General features: G+C 37.3%; 1 protein-coding gene across 2 annotated transcripts in view; it reads right to left on the minus strand.

The window, feature by feature from the left end:
* Nucleotides 1–5,578: 5,578 nt before the first annotated feature.
* Nucleotides 5,579–21,384, minus strand: part of RADX (RPA1 related single stranded DNA binding protein, X-linked) — a 73,835-nt gene continuing 58,029 nt past the window's right edge. For both annotated transcript variants that reach the window (XM_007992467.3, XM_007992466.3), the window contains 2 exons: nt 15,534–15,701; nt 5,579–6,828 (listed from right to left, as the gene is read on the minus strand). In XM_007992467.3, the coding sequence (XP_007990658.1) occupies nt 6,698–6,828; nt 15,534–15,701 (299 nt within the window). In that variant the 3' untranslated portion in view covers nt 5,579–6,697. The remainder of the gene's footprint in view (nt 6,829–15,533; nt 15,702–21,384) is intronic.

Below are 21,384 nucleotides of genomic sequence, written 5' to 3' on the forward strand. Positions count from 1 at the left end.
GAGGTCTCTCTGTCCGTCTTTAGCTCTAATAATATTTACTTTATATATTTAGATACTCCAGTGTTGGGTGCATATATGTTTACAATTGTTATATCCTCTTGCTGAGTTGACCCCTTTGTCATTATGTAACGATCTCTGTCTCTTCTTATAACTTTTGTCTTGAAATATATTTTGTCTAATGTGAGGACAGCTACTCCTGCTCTTTTTTGGTTTCCTTTGGCATGGAATATCTTTTTCTATCCCTTTATTTTCAGTATATATGTGTCTTTATAGGTAAAGTGTGTTTTTCATAGACAGCAGGTAGTTGGGTCTCATTTTTTGTTTCAGCCATTCAGCCATTGTCTATCTCTTGATTGGAAAGTTCAGTTCGTTTATATTCAGTCTTATTATTGATAAGTAAGGGCTTACTCTTGACACTTAGTTATTTGTTTTCTGATTGTTTTGTGATTTTCTCTTCCTTATTTCCTTCATTGCTGTCTTCCCTTTAGTAAAGGTGATTTTCTCTGGTGTTATGGTTTCTTGATTTTTATTTTTGTGTGTGTGTATTTGTTGTAGGTTTTTTGATTTGAGATTCCCACGAGGCTTGCAAATAATATTTTATAACTGATTATTTTAAACTGATAACTACTTAACACTGATTGCATAAATAAACCAGCAAACAAGCAAAGAGAAAACTAATAAAACTCTGTACTTTAACTTCATCCTCCCATGTTTTAACTTTTTGTTTTTTCTATTTATATTTTATTATACTATCTATTTCTTGAAAAGTTGTAGTTTTTATTTTTGATAGGTTCATCTCTTAGTCTTTCTACTTAAGAGATATGTAGTTTAGATACCACAAATACAGTGTTACAATATTTTGTGTTTTTCTGTGTACTTACTATTACCAGTGAGTTTTGTGTCTTCAGATGATTTCTTATGACTCATTAACATCCTTTTCTTTTGGATTGAAGAACTCCCTGTAGCATTTTTCATAGGACAGGTCTGGTGTCGATGAAGTCCCTCAGCTTCTGTTTGTCTGGGAAAGTCTTTATTTCTCCTTCATGTTTTAAGAATATTTTATCTGGATAGTCTATTCTAGGATGAAAGCTTCTTTCCTTCAATACTTTAAATATGTCATGCTACTCTCTCCTGGCCTGTAAGGTTTCCACTGAAAAGGCTGCTGCCAGGCATATTGGAGCTCCTTGGTAAGTTAGTTGTTTATTTTCTCTTGCTGCTTGTAGGATCCTTTCTTTATCCTTGGCCTTTGGAAATTTATTACTTAATGCCTTGAAGTCTTCTTTGAGTTAAATCTGGTTGGTGTTCTATAACTTTCTTGTACTTGAATATTCATATCTTTCTCTAGGTATGGGAAGTTCTCTGTTACTATTCCTTTGAATAAACTTTCTACCCTGATCTCTCTACTTTCTTTTTAAGACCTATAACTCTTAGATTTGCCCTTCTGATGCTATTTTCTAGATCTTGTAGGTGTTTCTCACTCTTTTTTATTCTTTCTTTCTTTTATATTCTCTTTGTATTTTCAAATAGGCTGTCTTCAAGCTCACTAATTCTTTCTTTTGCTTGGTATTTTTTTGTTGTTGTTGAGAGACTCTGATGCATCCTTCAGTATGTCAGTTGGATTTCTCAGCTCCAGAATTTCAGCTTCTTTTAAAATTATTTCAATCTCTTTGTTAAATTTATCTTATAGGATTCTGAAATCCTTCTCCATGTTACTTTGAATTTCGTTGAGCTTCCTCAAAACAGTTCATTTGAGTTCTTTGCTTGAAATATTACATATCTCTGCCTCTTCAGGATTGATCACTGGTGCCTTGTTTAGTTCATTTGGTGAGGTCATGTTTGCTTGGATGGCCTTGATGCTTGTGGACTTCGGACATTGAAGGGATAGGTACTTATTGTAGTCTTCACTGTCTGGGCTTGTTTGTACCCATGCTGCTTAAGGAAGCTTTCCAAGTCTTCGAAGGGACTTAGGTATTGTGGTCTAAGCCTTTGGTCGCTACAGTCATATCTCCATTAGGGGACACTCCAAACCCAGTAATTCTGTGTCACTTGTAGACACACAGAGTAACTGCCTTGGTGGTCTTGGGTAAGATCTAAAAGAATTCCCTGGATTACCAGGCAGAGACTCTTGTTGTCTTCCCTTACTTTCCCCCAAACAAACAGGATCTCTCTCTCTGTGCTGAACTTCCTGGAGCTGAGTGAGGGTTGATACAAGTACCCCTGTTCCCACCACCATTGCAACTGTGTTGGGTCAGATCTGAAGCAAACACAGCGCTGGGTTTTGCCCAAGACCCATGGTGACCATTCCTGGCAACCACCTATGTTTACTCAAGACCCTAGGGCTTTGCAATTAACAAGTGGCAAATGCAGCCAGGCTTATGTCCTTCCCTTCCGGGTGGCAAGTTCTTCACCCAATCCTGGGAGGGTCCAGAGATGCTATCCAGGAACCAAGGGCTGGGGTTGGGACCTTAGGAGTCTACCTGGTGCTCTATTCTACTGAAGCTGATGTGGTACCCAAGTTGCAAGACCAAATATTTTTTACCCTTTCCTCCACTTTTCTTAAACCGAGGAGTCTTTTCCTGTGGCCATCACCACCCCAGGCTGTGGCAAGTACTGCCTGGCTACCGTTGATGTTTAACAGCCAAGGACTCTTCTGTCAGCCTGTAGTAAATGCTTCCAGGTCTGGGTCTCTCCCTTAAGGGCACTGGCTTCCCTCTGGTCCAGGGAAGGTACAGAAATACCGTCCAGGAGCAAAGGCCTGGTATCAGGAACTCTAGGAGCCTGCTTGGTGCTCTACCCCAATGTGACTGAGCTGGTGCCCAAGCTGCAAGACAAAGTCCCTTTACTCTTCCCTCTCCTTTCCTCAAGCAGAGTCTCTCCCTGTAGCCACCACAGCTGGGAATGTGCTGGGTCACACCTGAAGCCAGCATGTCTCTGAGTCTCACCCATGGCACACAGTGAGTACTGCCTGGCTACCACTGCTGATTATTCAGGACCCAAGGCCCCTTTAGTCAGCAGGTGATAAATCCTGCTAGCACAGTGTCTTTCCCTTCTAGGCAGCAGGTTACCTTCCGGCCCAGAGTGTGTCTAGAGATGTCATCTGGTAGCTGAGACCTGGAATGGAAGCCTCAACACTCTGCCCGGTGCCTTATCCTACTTTGACTGAACTAGTATCAAAGTTGCAAGGCAAAGTCCTCTTTACTCTCCCCTCTCCTCTCCTTAAGCAGAAGGAAGGGGTCTCTCCTGGAGCTGTAAGCAGCACTGCCTAAGGTCGGGGATGGGGTGATGCAAGCACTCCCTTGGCTGCCTTTGCCAGTGTCTCACTGCCTGTGAGCCCTGCACAGCACTGTTGCTTGCCCAGGAATTGCAGTCCTTGTGGCATAGACCACCTTTCGTTTATTTAGGACTCCAGAGAACTTCAGCCTGTGGTGGTGGAGCCTGCTGGAACTCAGGTTCTTATCACTGGGATGGAGGATTCCCCCTGGCTAGGGCTGTTCTAAATGCTCCCTCTGTGAGCACTGGCTGAATTCTGCCCTGTGTTGCTTTCTTCTGTGACAGGGCAGCACTGAGTTCCGATGCAAAGTCCCACAATCACTGCACTCTCTCTCCCCCATTCACACAGATTCTCTGTCCACACCACGTGGTTGCTGCTGGTGGATGGGTGGTGTAGGCAATTCAAGACTGTCTTTTCTACCCTCTTCAGTGCCTCCTTCCTTAATGTGTTAGAATCAGGTACTGGGATCACTTGCCTGATTTTTGGTTCCAATAAAGGTGTTTTTGTGTGGATAGTTGTTCAATTTTGTGTACTGTTGTGCGTATAACTGGTGGAGTCTTCTTTTTGACCATCTTCCTATGCTTCCCCCTGAAGTACATGATGTTATGGTAACCATCATCATATATGGTGCACACAAGTGCTTTTACATTTTCCTTTTATGGTTTTCAGAGAGAGTCATAACTTGCAAATATAATTTTAAATTGTTTTTAAAAAATTGTGGTTGAGTAGAATTAGTCCTAAAATAATAAACACCCATCAACACAATTTTCTTTCTTTTTTTAACTCTTACGGTAATTTGCTGGAAGGAGAATGGTCTAAGTTCTTATTCAGTGTTTTTGGTTTGTCTGTGGAACACTTACATTAGGATCCCTTGGAAGCTTATTAAAATGAAAGTTCTTGGGTCCCACCATCCATCATCTTGAATCAAAATCTGAGGGGAAACCTAGGAACTTGCTTTTTAAATAAGCTCTCCAGGTAATTTCTATGCACTTTAAGAACTATAGATCATACAACTTCTACATGATGTATAGTAACTGGATCTAGTTCTGGTTTTGACAAATGAGTTGCTGTCATTTCATTTTATTTATTTATTTATTTATGTTTTATTATACTTTATGTTCTAGGGTACATGTGCACAATGTGCAGGTTTGTTACATATGTATACATGTGCCATGTTGGTGTGCTGCACCTGTCAACTCATCATTTACATTAGGTATATCTCCTAATGCTATCCCTCCCCGCTTCTCCCACCCCACAGCAGGCCCTGGTGTGTGATGTTCCCCTTCCTGTGTCCAAGTGTTCTCATTGTTCAATTCCCAGCTATGAGTGAGAACATGCAGTGTTTGGTTTTCTGTTCTTGCGATAGTTTACTGAGAATGATGGTTTCCAGCTGCATCCATGTCCCTACAAAGGACATGAACTCATCCTTGCGCCTCAACTCCCAATCTATAAATGTTTGATGTTTACTTTTACTTTAGGTGGTACTCTGAACATTTATGGAGCATCTCACAACCCAAAACTTTCCACAAGTGCCAACTGTGCAATAACTAGTATCATATCCTTGGGAAAATAAAAATCTCTCTAGGTTGTTTTCTTCATTTGCACAATAAGCAAGGTTATAATAACCATGGCATAGAATTTATCGTGTAGTGATCTAATATACTAATAGAAATTGTATTATTATTTAAACATTTTACTTTTTCTATTTTCCAGATGCAGGGGTCTTACCATGTTGCCCAGGCTGGTCTCGAACTTCTAAGCTCAAGCAATCCACTCATCTTGGCCTCCCAAAGTGCTGGGATTACAGGCGTAAGCCACCATGCCCAGCCTCAAACATTTCACTTTTTGCTCGAATTAGAATTTAAAGAAATAGACTTTGGAATATAAGCTTGACCTTACCATTAAATTGTCTTTACTAATTTACATTAAGTCATTTATTCTCTTTCTCTTTCAGTTCCCCATCTACAAAACAGATATTAAAACCTCGTTAGGGGCAACTTCTAGATCTGAAGCTACTAGAAGTCAGGTACAATAACCTTAGAATAACATCAGAGGTACTTGAGTTCTTTTAGGGATATTGCTTGATTTTCAAAAATATGCATATATTTTTTCGAAAAACTAATACAGTTCATATTTGTTTGACAACAGTCTTTAAATCCATATGGAAGAATCATCTTGGCTCATTTACTAAGTATATATTTTGGCCAAAAATATGAAGGAAACACATCAAATTCATTCAAAATGAGACAGAAGACCAAAAAGTTATTGCATTTTAACTTCTTTAATAATTCACTCAAAACGGTAACACGAGAGGAATCCACTATTTTAATTAACATTTACACAGAATTATAAAGAATAAAAGACTGAACACATTTATGAACAAACTGCAGTATGTCTTTAGGTTCATAGGCTGCCCAACACATTTAAAGCGTATAGCAAATAAAGTCACAGAACTATAGGGCTACAAGGAAATTCCACAAGTTTATAGCTTAACTGGAATCAGATTTATCTTGATACAGAATAATCTATAAACTCATTTAGTGGTCATTTTGTCTCATCTAACAAATCACACAGATGTCAACCACAGGGCCTTGCAAATGCAGAGTGGCCATTTACCTTTAAAATGAAGTATTATAGACAACCAGAATAAAATCAATTCCCATATTTACTATTTTCCATTTTCAATATGAGCATTTGGAATTTCACTATTTAAACTCGCATTACATATACTGAAACTACAAATGAATACAGCAAAAATATAGACATACTGCAGCCTTTGACTTTGACATCAACACGCTGGTTAAAATACTGAGAAATTCGAACCACACAAAGTCACAAAATGAAGTGGAAAAACCTTAAGACCATTTAATTTAGCACGCTTATTTTGCAGCTGAGCAAGCTAAGGACTAGGGGCAACTAGACCCTAATAATGTGTACTTTTGAAAATGATACAAACTACCTTGGTTGTGAGAAGTGCAGGTTGACCACTTTAGGAGAATAGTCTTCAAACTGACAATTCAAAATTTCCCATTACATGTGAATAAAATTGGAAAGATGTTAAATCTCCATGGAAAGTTACTCTTGTAAGTTAGGATGCCTTAATACTGAGGCTTTAGAATGAAAGTACACTTCACAGATGGAATAGTAAACATAAATTATTACAAGTCAAGATAATAGTCATATTAGTAAGGTAAGCAAGGTAAATTTCCTTATACACAAAAATTATTTTGATGACCTTTTTCAATAATGAATCTAAAATGAAGTGTTTTAGCCCCCTAAACACAAGACGAACATAAAACTGCTTAATAACTTTAGAGCTCATGTAATATTCTTGCTGAAAACAGTTACTGAAATTACCAGCAAAATGACAGAATATCTTTAAAGCAGTACACTCCTATAATCTGTAATAATTCCATTCGTTAACTTTTAAGAAGTATTCTCTGGACTATAAATTTTGTGCAAATAGACTTCCACTTTATTATTACCCAAATTGCAGATATCCAAGATACCGACAATATGCACTCTATCCAGTTCAGTTGCCGCTTTTATAATGTCACCTAAAAGTAAAAAGCAGATGGTAAGTACTGTAAAGTAGTTAAATATTTACTTGACTTTAGTATCACATAAGCTGTTAATTTTTTCTTATAATATTAACACCATGCCTCATCCTTTCCCTCTTCCCTCCAATTTATTACATGCATTTACCAAAATTATATGGCAACTTCTGCAGATAAAGGTGAACACATCAAACAGATATACCAACCATGTCAAGGCATGAACTGGTATTCAAAAGCCATATTTAGTTTTTGGGTTTTTGTTTTGTTCTTGGTGAAGCAAAATAAATCCACATATCTTCAAGGTCATTTATAAGGTTCCAAATAAATAGCTTATTGGTATACTTCAAATAAATGCAAAGATAAAGTTTTCTATTTTGAAATTCAATTATCAATATTTTTGTAAATCTATAAGCCATAAAGCAAAACTGTATTTACATTATATATTTTAATTGCATAAATATATGTATACATATGTGTATATGTGTAACTGATGCATCTTTTAAAGTGTATTTCCTTTAAAATGGCTTTATTAATTAAAACTTAGCTTTGGATACTCTTGAGAAACTCTATGAAAAATGGATCAGGTCTCCAGTAAGACAATATGCTTCTCAGAAAAAAAAAAAAAAATGGATCAGGTGAGTGACATGGCAGAGTAACGAGTTCCAGGGTTCTGTCCTTCTGTAAGGCATCTTATAAGCTGACAAAAACTCTTAGAATCAATTTTTGCAGAACTCTAGAATCTACACAAAAATTTAGAGCAACTAGGGAAAAATTAATAAAGAAAGAAACTGCTACATGGTGGGTAGAGGGTGCTGTGGTGTTTTAAATTGCCTGCCTACCACTCCTCACTCCGCAGATAAGGGGCAGCCATGAAGATGGCTGCTTGCACTTCTGCTGCAGGTTGCTAGTACCAAAGGGGGCAATGAAGACCTTATTCTCCAAGATGTGGTCATGTGTTCTCATCTTTACAGTAGCTCCCTCAAGGACAGATGCAAGGGTTTACTTTTGTTTTACCCAGTTTGGAGCGTTCCCACAGCTGGGATGGCTTTTCTGGTGGTGACATTGCTGAACACATTTATTATTGTGCTGAACACAAAAATACTAGCCGGTGCAGTTGGGCAGGTTATAAAGTTGGGACAAGCAATAAGCAAACCAAAAAATTCTGGGCAGGAAGAAGCTGAGAAATGATATATATGGTAGAATGTGGGCTTTAAAAGCTCCTGTGTACAACGGAAAATCAAGAAGGCCACATGCATACCCAGGGTAGACATATGGTCTAAAAAAGGCTGAGAATACTCATCATTCATCTGTGGCTGACCTTCATGCTCTGAGCGAGCAGGAAGTGAAGGCTAAGGCAGAATTGTAAATGGCCTGGCTAAGTGTCGAAGGAGTGCCACCACTCCGGGTCAATCTGCAAAAACTGGGAGAACATATTTTTTCTTTTTCATTTCTTGGCTCCAGGTGTTTAAGGAAACTGTCAAAACACTAGCTGACTACTACTAAGATAATGCATCACAGACTTTAGTGGCTACACATAAAAATACTTTATTTTCAATGTAAGAAAATGAAAACATTTGGAGGTTAAGTAACAAGCAAAGTCACATGGTGATTCTTATCCAGACAAGCTGGTATGAAGGTATATGCTTTTAACCTTTTATGCTAGAGCTACATCTCTAAAAAACTGTGCTAAAATATAGTAGTAGATCCAGGTTTTGTGAGAACCCAAGGGTATACTATTTGGGGGCGCTTTTTAATGAAAAAATACAAGATATGTAAGAATGCCAAATGGGTTATAGAAGGGATTTGTGCAAATTTAGGCTACATTAGCATCACAGTAAATTCATCTCTGCTAGACTTATCAAAAGATCTAATTAATGATTTAAAATTGTGTAAGTTCACTTAATCATAATGATTACAACTGATAGTACTATATAATTTTCTTTTGCCTTGAATGGGGTGGACTTTAATCCAGATGCTTTGGAAAGATTTCAAGATCTTGAGATCTGATGCTAACAGTAACAACCTAAACCTTGATCATTCTAACTGTTACCATATTTTGACTTTTATGAACAATGACTTACTCCTATCCACAACATGAAATATAAATAAGTCTTCTGTTCAGGTAATTCTGCCTAGTTGTGTATGACAACTTCTAGCTGTGAATGACAACTTCTCTATGCCTCAATTTGCTTATCTAGTACCTACATCATAGGGTGTTTTGAGGATTAAATACACAAAAAGCATTTAGAAAGGTAGTTGACACATAGCAAGCATTCAATTAAATATTAGCAGTGATTATTTTTACTTAAGGAAACCTATTATGAAATTAGGATAGTATTTGTATCATAAAAATTCTTTAAAAAGGGCTATAGATTTTACCTATAAAACGAGCTTCTCTTCAGTTCATTTTAAATTGCTAGAATTACAAAAACTGTACATTTTAGGAACTTACAAATGCATAAGGTAAGTGTGACAAAGGCAACACTATGTGTTCTCCACTCCATTTCCTCTCTTTGGTCACAGGAAAAAACAAAATGTCCTGGCTTCCCTTGTAGCTAGGCTGGGATCATGTAACCTAGTTCTTGCAAATGAGAATGCAAGTAGAAGTAATGTGTCAATTCTGGTCCAGTGTAATTAAAAGCCTTCATCTTTTTCTTCTTCTGCCCTGACAACCCTAGAAACCATTTCTTCCTGCTTAGGCAGCAACAAGATGGAAGCAGACTGGATTCCTGAATTGCTGCTGGGAAGAGAGCTGATGACAGATTGCATCAGACTTGAGCAAGAAATAAACTTCTTGGAAAGTCTCTGTGACTTTAGAGTTGTTTTGTAATTGAGCATAGTCCAATAGATATTGTAATACAGTGTGGTATTCCTGTCTCTGAAACTAATAAGGGAAACCTTGATTACCTAGAGAATAATAAAATTGTTTTCTTTGATGTGTTAAAACACTTCCATATTATGCTGTACTTCTAAAATGATATCCTTGGACTTCAAAGTTAAAGATGACACCAAGTAGGATATCATATCAGTAATCGGTATTCAATAAATGACTTGGGATAAATGGCTATTTGGAAAAAAAAATATGAAGCTGGATCCCTATCTCACTTTATTTATTTATTTATTTATTTATTTATTTATTTATTTGAGATGGAGTCACGCTCTGTTGCCAGGCTGGAGTGCAGTGGTGAGATCTCGGCTCACTGCAACCTCCACCTTCTGGGTTCAAGCGATTCTCCTGCCTCAGCCTCCCGAGTAGCTGGGACTACAGGCATGCACCCCCACGCCTGGCTAATTTTTGTATTTTTAGTAGAGATAGGGTTTCACCATGTTGGCCAGGATGGTCTCGATCTCTTGACCTTGTGATCCGCCCAACTCGGCCTCCGAAAGTGCTGGGACTACAGGCATGAGCCACCGCACCTGGCCAAGGATCCCTATCTCATTCTTTACACAAAAATAAATTCCAAATGGATTAAAAGTTTAAGTTGTAAAGGTGAAGCCATATCAACACACCCCAAATTGAATTCAGAAATGGGCAAAGCATTTGAATAGATATTTCTCCAAAGAAGACAAACGAATGACCAATAAGCACATGAAAAGATGCTTAACACATCATTAGTAATTAGGGAAAAACAAATCAAAACCACAATGAGATACCATTTCACATCCATTAGGATCACTGTTGTCAAAACAACAACAACAACAACAAAAAACAAGTGCTGGTGAAGATGTGGAGAAATTGGAATCCTCATGCATTGCTGGTGGGAATGTAAAATAGTGCAGCTGCCATGGGAAAGCTTGGCAGTTCCTCAAAAAGTTAAACATAGAATAACCATTTAATCCAGCAATTCCTCTACTGGGTATGTATCCAAAGGAAATGAAATCAAGTTGAAGGATTGGAGGCAGAGAAGGAGGGTGGAATAGAAGACTCCACCAATTGTCCCCCACCCCTCCCCTGGCAAGGACATTAATTTAACAATTATCTACACACACAAAAAAGCACCTTCATGTGAATCAAAAATCAGGTGAGCACTCACAGTACCTGGTTTTAACTTCATATCACTGAAAGAGGCACTTAAGAGGTAGAAAAAACACTCCTGAATCACCAATACCTACAGCAGAAAGCAAAACTGGACCAAAATCAGCTGATGCCTGCCCATGGATGGAGCATTGAAACCAGCTCTAGCCAGACGGGAATCACTAATCCCAGTGGTCCACAAGCCTCAGCACCACAGGCTAAAGTATTCTGAGGTCATAAATAAACCGGGAAGGCAGTTTAGGCTACAAGGACTGCAGCTCCTAGGAGAGTCCTGGTGCTGAACTGGGCTCAGAGACAGTGTACCAGGGGTGGGGTGTGTGTGTGTGTGTGTGCGCGCCGGGGGGGCGGAGAGGGGAGACACAACCTACTGAGACATCAGTCAGGGTGGCTAAGGAAGTGCTGGCATCACCTCTCCCTTAGCCCCAGGCTGCATAGCTCATGGCTCCAAAAGAGGCCCCTTCCTTCTGCTTGAGGAGATGAGAGGGAAGAAATGGGCAAAGCATTTGACAGATATTTATCCAAAGAAGACACAGCAAGTAGGGCACAGCAGGATAGGGCACCAGTAAGAGTAGTAAGAGTCATGAAGACCTCGTTTCAGTCCTTAGCTCCCAGATGTTATTTCTAGACACACTCCAGGCCAGGAGGGAACCCAGTGCCTTGAAAGAAAGGATCCAAACCTGGCAGTATTCATCACCTGCTAACTGAAGAGCCCTTGGGCCCCGAATACCTGCAGTGATACCTCAGGTATTATGTCAAGGATATTGGGTGAGACTCTGAGACTGGCTGGCTTCAGGTGAGACTCAGCACATTCTCAGTTGTGGTGGCTTTCGGGTGAGACTCCATTTACTCGCGAAAAGCAGAGGGAAAAGTAAAGGGGACTTTGTCTTGCATGTTAGATACCAGCGTGGACACAGGGAGGTAGAGCAACAAGTGGGCACTTGGGGTTCCTTATTCCAGGACTTGGCTCTTAGATGGTACTTCTGGACCTGCCCTGGGCCAGAGGGGAGCCCACTGTCCTGAAGGGTGAGTCCCACGCCAGGCAGCATTCACCGCAAGCTGACTGAAGAGCCTGTAGGTCTTAAGCAAACATTGGTGGAGGTCTGGCAGTGCTCCCCATAGGCCTGTGGTGGTGATAGCCATGGACGAGGTACCTCCTGCCTTTGGAAAGGGAAGCGAAGAGTGGGAAGGACTGTGTCTTGTTTGAAAGTCAGCTCAGCTACAGTACAACACAATACCATGTAGATGTCTAAGATTTTTGACTCTAGTCACTGGCTCCTGGATGTCACCTCTGGACCTGCTTGTGAACTAGAGGAACTAGCTGCACTGAAGGGATTGTCACAGGCCTATCTGGCTTTGCCACCACCTGACTATAGAGCCCTAGGGCATAAGGCAAACATAGGTGGTAGCCAGGGAGTGGTTACAGCGGGCCTTGGGCCAGACCCAGAGTGGTCCTGGTTTCAGGTCTGACCCAGCGCAGTCATAGTGGTGGTGGCTACAGGGCAGCTTGTGTCACTCCAGCCCCAGTTTCAAGTGGCTCAGAAAAGAGAGAGACTATCTTTGGGAGAAAGTCAGGAAGAAAAGAGTTTCTGCATGGCAGTTCAGATAATTCTCCTGGATCTTGTCCAAGACCATCACTCAGCCATAGCCATAAAAAGGAATGAAAAACAGGCAAATTTCTGGAGACAGAAAGTGGAATAGCTGTTACCCAGGGATCAGGAGAGGGGAGAATGAGGAGTTACTGTTTAATGGGTGCAGAGTTTCTGTTTGGGATGATTAAAACGTTTTGGAAATGAATAGTGGTGATGGTTGCACAACATTGTAAATGTACTTAGTGTCATTGAATAGTAACTATAAAATGGTTAAAATAGTAAATTTTGATCTGTATGTTTTATCACAATAAAAATGTATCAGATAATGGGTGAAGCTCTAAAAGTGCTGGAAGAAGACAGTGAATTTAAAAAACGTAGTCTTGACCAGAGTGATGCCTGAGTATGACATAAAACCAGCAGCCACAAGATAAAAAATCTAGTGTATTTGAGTGCATATGAGTAAAATTACTTAAACAACCAAAACATCCCATTGAAACAATGTCAAACTGGGTAAAAGTCTTTGTAACACATGATAAAAGGTTAATTTCTTTAATATGCAAAGAGAAGTTACAAATTATTAAGGAAAAATAGAGACAAATGAAAGGTAAAACTAGCATAGAAAGTATATAGAAAGAAAAAAATATAAATGGCCAACAAATGTATTAAGATTTTAAAGCTCAGAAATGATTGATAAATGCAAATCAAAATAATAATATATATTTTTGCCTATCTATCCGCCATAGATTAGTAAGACCAATATCTAGTTTTTACAAGGGCATTAATAAAGTGGCACTCTTGCTTTTGGTTCTAGTAAATTAGTATAACCGCTTTAGAGAATCATTTGACAGTATCTACCAAAATTACATATCTCTTGTATAAGTATGCCCTGTGGAATACTATTTAGCCATAAAAAGAATGAAATTATGTCTTTTTTAGGAACATGGGTGGAACATTACCTTAAGTGAAACAAGTGTAAAGATTTTATTGACACACACACATACACATAATGGATATTCATGCAGTACTGTTTGTTAATAGCAAAAACATTTGGAAACAATCTAAATGTCTACCAGTAGGAGACTGGTCAAATAAATTTTGGCACATCCACACAGTGGAATACTTTGTAGTTATTAAAAAGAACGAGGTAGCTTTCTACATACTAATATGAAATATATCAAAGATATACTGTCAAAGGGAAAAAGCTGGCTATAGAGCCATATGTTTACTAATTCCATTTTTGCATATTTATTTGAGAAAGAGAGCAATAGAATATATACTTTCACATGCAAAAATCATTTCTTAAAGAGTTCAAATAATACTGGTTATCTCCTGAGAATAGGTGAGTGAGTTGGTGGAAAGGGCTGGACCTGGGAAGGCAAGGAGGGGAGCTTTCATTCTTACCTGGTACCTTTCTGTAGTATTTGAATTTTTAAATTATTAATGTGTATAGCTTTTGTAATAAAAAAGAAACTACTTTATAAAGAATGTTTGAAAGATGACACTAGTATTATACCATGAGACACTGCATTATATCATTTTGTAACCATTTTTATCTTTAAGTTTAGAATAATGAAAGGAAAGAAAAAGTTTGGAATCGGATCAGGTTTCAAAATCTAGCTTACTCATGCTAGTGAATCTCTCTGACTTTCAGTCCAGTTATCTATAAATAGGAGATAATAAGGTTCACCTTGTGAGATTCTTATTAGGATTAGTTGTACCATATAAAATGCCCAGGCACAGTGCTTGGTACAGAATTTAATGGACACTATTACTATTATTATACATATTATTAATGCTATGTCATGAAAACCATGGTATTCCTCTCAAAATGAACCACTTTGTTTGTGATTACAAATTAATTTTTCTTCCCTAGTGATTCTTGTCCTTCATATCTCAAATATTACCTGCGTTAGCAGAAGGGTACCAGGTATTTTTCATATGACCATGTTAGTGACTACTCGAAGAATACCGGCACTAGCACCAAGCAGTTAGCTGAGAATGCTGAACTGGCATTTTATATCAATAATAGTGTAGACATATAGCAGAAGACATGTGACATAAGTGGATATTACATGAAACATGAGCATACATGAGTGCACAAATATTTAAGCTGCATGTTAGGGCACTAATTAAGAAATGTGAAGTTACTGAAAGTCTAAGGAGCTCCAATGTAGAAAGTAATACTGCAAGTGTACATCATCTCTAAAATGGACTGTGGGAAAAATAAAAAAAAAATCAGCTCTTATAAAATTAGGTACCCAAGTTCAATTTGTAGCAACTGTTACTGCCTCAAATTACTTTGTCATCAGGCATAGCTCATAACACTTGTTCAAAAACAACATACACTCAAGAGTTTCATCAGCTTAGAAAGACCCGCCAGAAAATCCCAAGATAATAAGGCCTTTCTTAAAAGCCATTTTAAATGTAATATCCCGATAAGCTCAATGAAAACTGCTAGAAACTTTACCACATGCTTAGGAATTAGAAATAACAGAAAAACATGAATGGGGTAATTATAACTGGACAGATAATTTTATAGGTACGTAGAAACAATTTAGAGTTCAGTATATTATGCAGCAACCTAAACAATTAGCTGGTTAAAGAGTTTCACTATTGGGAATACATATGCTCCTAGCAGTTCTCAAGAAATTTATTGCATAGCATTGGAATAACTACACATTTATAAGAGAGAACAATTTTACTGTATTATACTATAGAGGTATTGTAATTTCAGGCAATTACAAGGTGAAAGGACAAATTGTGTCACCTGAGAAAAAGGAAGAAAAGAGTAGAATTTGTGCTGTTCCATGTGCATACCACTTATGTCTGATGAAATAATTATACTTGGAATTGTATTATAAGATAATATTCTTAATGCTTGCCTAGAGTCGAAACAGCTATTCAATTTATTTAAAAGACATATTCTCATTTATAAGTCTTGGGGAACATTTACCAAATAACCCTTTAATTAAAACTACATTAAATTTTAAGGCTAGAACTGTTTACATAATAAAATCTTAAGGTTAGGGCTGTTTATAATTTTTTTTTTCTGAATGAAAAGAACACTGAGATTGTTTTACCTGCAACCGCTCTTGGACCTGGCAATCGGTCATTTCCAGTTGTGTCCTGTGGATATGCACAGCTGTAATTCATGGAGGTCAACAGTGTGTCTATTTGAGATGTTCGAATATCTTCTGGACAATACATGGGTAGGAATGCAACATCGATTGCTATCTCATGGTTCAGACCTGTTAAAGAAAATTCATATGTTATTAAAAGTTCAGTGGGTTAGCATGTGGTACTGATGCCAAGTTTGCTGGTTTGATCCCAACATGTTCCAGAGAGCTTTAGATCTGAAAAAAAATGTGTTTGAAAACTGGAGACTAAACTCTTAGTATTGCAATTTATGAATACATGGTATTTGTTGAAAGAGTAGACACTCCAGTGCAACCTTTCACCACTGCTGGAAATAACAGTTCAAAAGGTTTCCCCTACAGATGGAAGATTGGAATCTACTATCCAGAGGACAGCATGGTCACATAAATGACATGTAGAGTGTTTCCTTGGTCATTTAGGACAGGTGCTATTCCGGGGCAGGGGAATTTGGAGATGACTATTGGTTCCCTTACTGCCATTTGGACTCAAGGATATCTGACTAATGCAAGGTCAGGGATGACGTAGTAGCTACATCTCATCTGTCCTCAAATATACAAGACATGGTTCACACACTCACCATTAGGGCCATAAAAGGTTGTGCTAGAAAAAGGGCTAAGGGGGAACAACTAAAGTGAATTCTGACCTTTGACTGTCATCTTTTTATGTGGGTCAATGTCAGTTGGGGTAGATAAAAAAGACTTCCTAGAAGAAGAAAAGAATTCTAGCTACGTACTAAAGGATGGATAGCATTTAAATAAACAGAGAAGAGGGCATTTTAAGCATGGCAGGGAATAGCACAAGCCAAAGGTGTAGACCAGAGTAAAAGACCATCTTGGCTAGAGTAAGGGTAAACAATCACACAGAGCACAGCTTTGAAACTGTGAATTCCATTTAGTGACACAAATCAGAAACCTGAGAGTTATCCTTAACTCCTCCTTTTCAGTCTTTCCCAGATATTTAGTCAGCTAGATTATATGACCTTAATATTTCTCTGATTCATCCCTTATAGTGATTCTTAAGTACTGAGTACAGGCAATGACGGGTAACCAAATCCTTCTCGTTAAGCTGCAAACAAATCCAGAAATGCAAGTTCTTTGCTTTTGATGGGGAGATGACATTAAATCTCATATATTTAACTTAACATACAGCTAAAGGCCACTTAGAGCTTTCTAGGGATTACTAAAATTTGGTAGCCATAAACTGAAATAATCACGTCATCTAGAATTTTCCAAGAATTCTAATTCAGTATTATAAGGAGCATAGCCATGTTACAACTCCTAGCAATGCTGCAAGACTCATATGAATGTGCACATGCTGGTATCTTATATCCTTGATTCTAAGACTAAATTTAACTCATATATATATCATTAATTTTATTTTTTAATAAAAAGAAAACACTGCATTAAATGTACCGTTGACCATTTCAACTTGCAAACAGAAAAGGAAGGATGCCTTAAAACTGAGAAACTATCAGAATTTGGAAATCTTGATATTTTCAAGAAAGCAGACATATTAGTGTGTTATTGATATTATTTTGAGTTGCTTTCTAAATTATAAAATAGTGGGAGTAGAGCTTCAGCATTATCAGTGAATTTTTTACTGAGCTGTTTGATTAAAACTAGAGTTCTGGTCGGGCGTGGTGGCTCATGCCTGTAATTCCAGCACTTTGGGAGGCCGAGGTGGGTGGATTGCTTGAGTCCAGGAGTTCGAGACCAGCCTGGGCAACATGGTAATACCCCGTCTCTACCAAAAATACAATAATAATAATAATAATAATAATAATAATAATAATAAACTGGGTGTGGTGGTGTGCGCCTGTGGTCCCAGCTACTTGGGCAGAGGTTGCAGTGAGCCAAGATTGTACCACTGTACTCTAGCCTGGGCAACAGAGTGATACCCTGTTTCAAAAACAAACAAACTACCAGAGTTCAAAGTACAGACGTTTAAGTCAATAGGCCTCAGGGCTTTTGTGCTTGCTGCCTATGTGCCTAGAATGTTTTTTCCCCAGATAACTACATCTCCACCAGGTTTCTGAAATGTTCCTTTCTCCAGGAGACCTCTGCTATTTAAAATTTAACCCTTTCCTACTACAACACTCTCCAGCAACTGTTTTTTCTTAGCACTTATCACCATCTCACTCTACTACAAGCTCTCATAGGGCAAGGTTTTTATCTGTTGTGTTCACTAATGTGACTTTAGCACTTAGAAGAGTGCTAGGCACACAGTAGATGCCCAATAAATATTTCTTAAATTGAGTAAATAAATATACATGTGTGCATTTTACCTACAATTTTTCAATAATAGAATTTAAGACATTTGTGCAAGAGTATTCAAATATAAATTCATCCATATTCCCATTACCAATAAATGAACACAAATATCCTGTACAAACCCCAAGAAAAATGGCTATGATGTAAGGAGAGCTGTTAAAATAATCTTTTCTAGATTTTTTTGTCAAAGTACTTTTTGGAAAAATTTGTCACGTGGTTTGTTCTTTTCCTTTACTGTAAAATGCATTTAAAAGATAATTTCAAATTTTAATAACATTAATTGTGACATCAAGGTAATTTAATATACTATAGTTACACTGAAATAATAAGGCTTTACTCATCTTTATATTTTTTTTTATTAAAGCAGTCAAACAGACCAATATAATTTTTTCCCTCCTTGGTATTAGCCTGTGGGCTCAGGATCAATTATTTGTACCTCTGGGGTATGCCACCTTCCTTGCTGAAAGCCTATTTGAAAGATTAGCTGAGTAGCACTGGGTTCCCTCAGTGTTGATTCCCTCACCAATTAATACTATTATTAGGGTTTGTATCTTTTGACATTTAAAAGACAAATAGGCAGCCTTCACCAACTTGGAAAGGCTGGCTGGATTATGTTCCTAATTATCTAAGTCAAATGAAAATTGAGGAGATGACTTTTAAACTTTGACTCATCAGATTTCATGGGTAAACAAATTAGTGTTAGTAGAGCCAATGATACACTATAACACCTGTAAGTTCAATTAAAACTTTTGAAAGCTGTGTTCTTATATTTAAGGTGAGAAATAATTCTGAAAATTGAGAAAGACTGACCAACATATTTTACATTTTGTACTTGGGCTAAGGGCACTAAAAATCTAGTTCGTTACTTCATCTCAGTATATTCTATTTAAAGTGTGTGATCTTACATGGTAGGCAATGGGCTGAGGTTTTAATGGTTATAATCTATTGATTTGAGACAGGTGAGACGGCCCAGCAAGAATTTAAAGACAAGAACCAGTGCTTCTAGGATAGGTTTCTGACATTGCCATGGTACCAAGCTGATGGTTGCTGAGAGCCATCAGAACTGTGGGAAAGAAGGAAGACTAATAATTCTATTCAATGTTTTCAATAACAATTCACCCTTCCAGTCAGAGGTAATGACCAAGTAACAGGGTTGTGGTCCAAATAACATTTTTGGCTCCAAGAATAAGATGCTTCAAAATTATGAGGTCTTCTATAGACTTGTAAGATATTGCAGAGGTATAATAAACCACTAGAATATAGTATCACTGAATGAGACAATCTTCGTGTTTAGAGAACCTTAAACATCATACAGATTTATCTGCCTGGATTGATTTAGGCAGTCTTAACTGAGACTTAACTAAGGAGTCTAGAACAGGGTAAATTATGACTGGGGGGGCGCAAATTCAGCCTGCCCCTGGTTTTGTACATTCCATGAGCTAAGAATAGCTTTCACATTTTTAAATACTTAAAAAAAATCAAAAGAACAATATTTTATGATACATGAAAATATGAAATTCAAATTTTAGTGTACATACAGTTTTTTTCAAACAACCATGTGCATTCATTTACATATTGTAAATGGTTGCTTTCACATTAATACAGCAGAGCTGAGTAGTTGCAAAAGAAATTGTATGGCCTGTAAAACCTCAAACATTTACTACTTGGCCCTTTACTGACCAAGCGTGCCGCCTTGTATAAGATACGTTTAAAGTCATCTTTCAGTTTTAGGATTCTACCTTTTAACAAATAGCACGGTAATAACAGATTTATTCCTCTCTTCTGAGTTTATTGCTCATGTCCATGCTAAAATATATACAAACCATTTGTCTGGTCTTATAATACAACTTGGGTTCATACTTTCCTAAAAGATATGACAAATTCAGCACTTTCACATCCGATATTCGGCTCTCATTCTAAGTAGTGCTTGAAGTATAGATGTAGATAGTACTTGAATGAATGAAGATATGAATATAGATAGTACTAGATAGTACTAGATAGTACTAGAATATAGATATTGTCTATACTTCAAGTACTACTTAAAGCATAGTAGTTTTCAACCTTTAATCTACTCCTTTATACCTGATGGACAGGATGTGTTCTTGGCAGTGGCATTCTCTCTGTAGCAATAAGTCTCTCTTATGAATGGAGTAGACTGAATGGGCTGCTTCTCTAGTGTGTATCAGAATTCTAAGAAGTATGAGTAGGCCTCTTGCAGATAACTTTGATAAGATACCCCCTCCCAACAAGACTATATGAGAATCACTGGATCCAGTACCTTTTATCCCAGCTTTCTAAGTTTATCCCTTTATTAAGTTAAACCATTAGAGCGTGAAGTACTTTGATTATATAATAATAAAGTGAAAATATATTCCTTTAGAGAAATGCTTTATTAAGATATGACTAATGATTATACTGATTAGGTATATTAAAATGTTGATGCACGAAGCAACTATCTGAAGATCATTTACATACCTTTTTTTAAAAAATAAACTACAGTTGAAGATAACCCACTTGTTATCCTGTGCTACTTATACAATAATTTCATAGTTAATTCAGACTTGAATTTTGTTTGAGAAAAAAAAAATAGCAGGGTTCCTATATAAATTGTTTTCTCTGCAACAGATGATACGTTTAGAGACTCAGGAGATCTGATTTCTAATCATGGTCTGGCTTTTACCTAGCCAAGGGTAAGACTAGAAGATATCCAAGGTTTATTTTGGCTTTAAAATTAAATATCTCATCAGAAAAAAGAAATAACTACTAAAAACAAACCCTTCTCCCTTCCTGCCAGAAAGCACAGAAAATTATTGCCAACGGTAGAAATTTGGTTATTTGCAAGTACCTAGTAATACCTACTTTTTGTGCTTCCTTTAAAATGTTCTGTTTTGTTTCATTCATAAATGGTTTATTTTCCACTGTCTTTTAACTATGTAAACCATCCTTGGAAAAATGTAGGATATAAAATTTATATAGAAACAGCATACTTCTAATATGGATTAAAGCTAGTGGGAGGAATGATGAAATTTCCTTCTTCACATTTGATTCCTGCTTTTAGCTGACTCATAGCCAAAGCTACACAAGTTTATAATTACATGTAGTACAGCTGAGAAGTCTTAGTCAAACTGTTTTAATAGAGCAGTAACATTTTAAAAGTGAGAAAAAATTCAAGTTCTAGTTTCTAGATGAACTCATCATTTCCATGGTTACCTTTTTTAATTTTTAATTTTTGTGGGTATATAGGTGTATATATTTATGGGGTACATGAGATATTTTGATATAGGCATGCAATATGTGAAAATCACATCAGGGTAAATGGGGTATCCATCCCCTCAAACATTTATCCTTTGAGTTACAATTGATGCAATTATACTCTTTTAGTTATTTTTAAATGTACAATTAAATTATTATTGACCATAGTCACCTTACTGTTCTACCAAATTGTAGGTCTTATGCATTCTTTCTATTTTTTTGTGTCCATTAACCATGATTATTTTTGATGGAT

This window comes from Chlorocebus sabaeus, chromosome X (genome assembly GCF_047675955.1).
Source record: "Chlorocebus sabaeus isolate Y175 chromosome X, mChlSab1.0.hap1, whole genome shotgun sequence".
Lineage (NCBI taxonomy): Eukaryota > Metazoa > Chordata > Mammalia > Primates > Cercopithecidae > Chlorocebus > Chlorocebus sabaeus.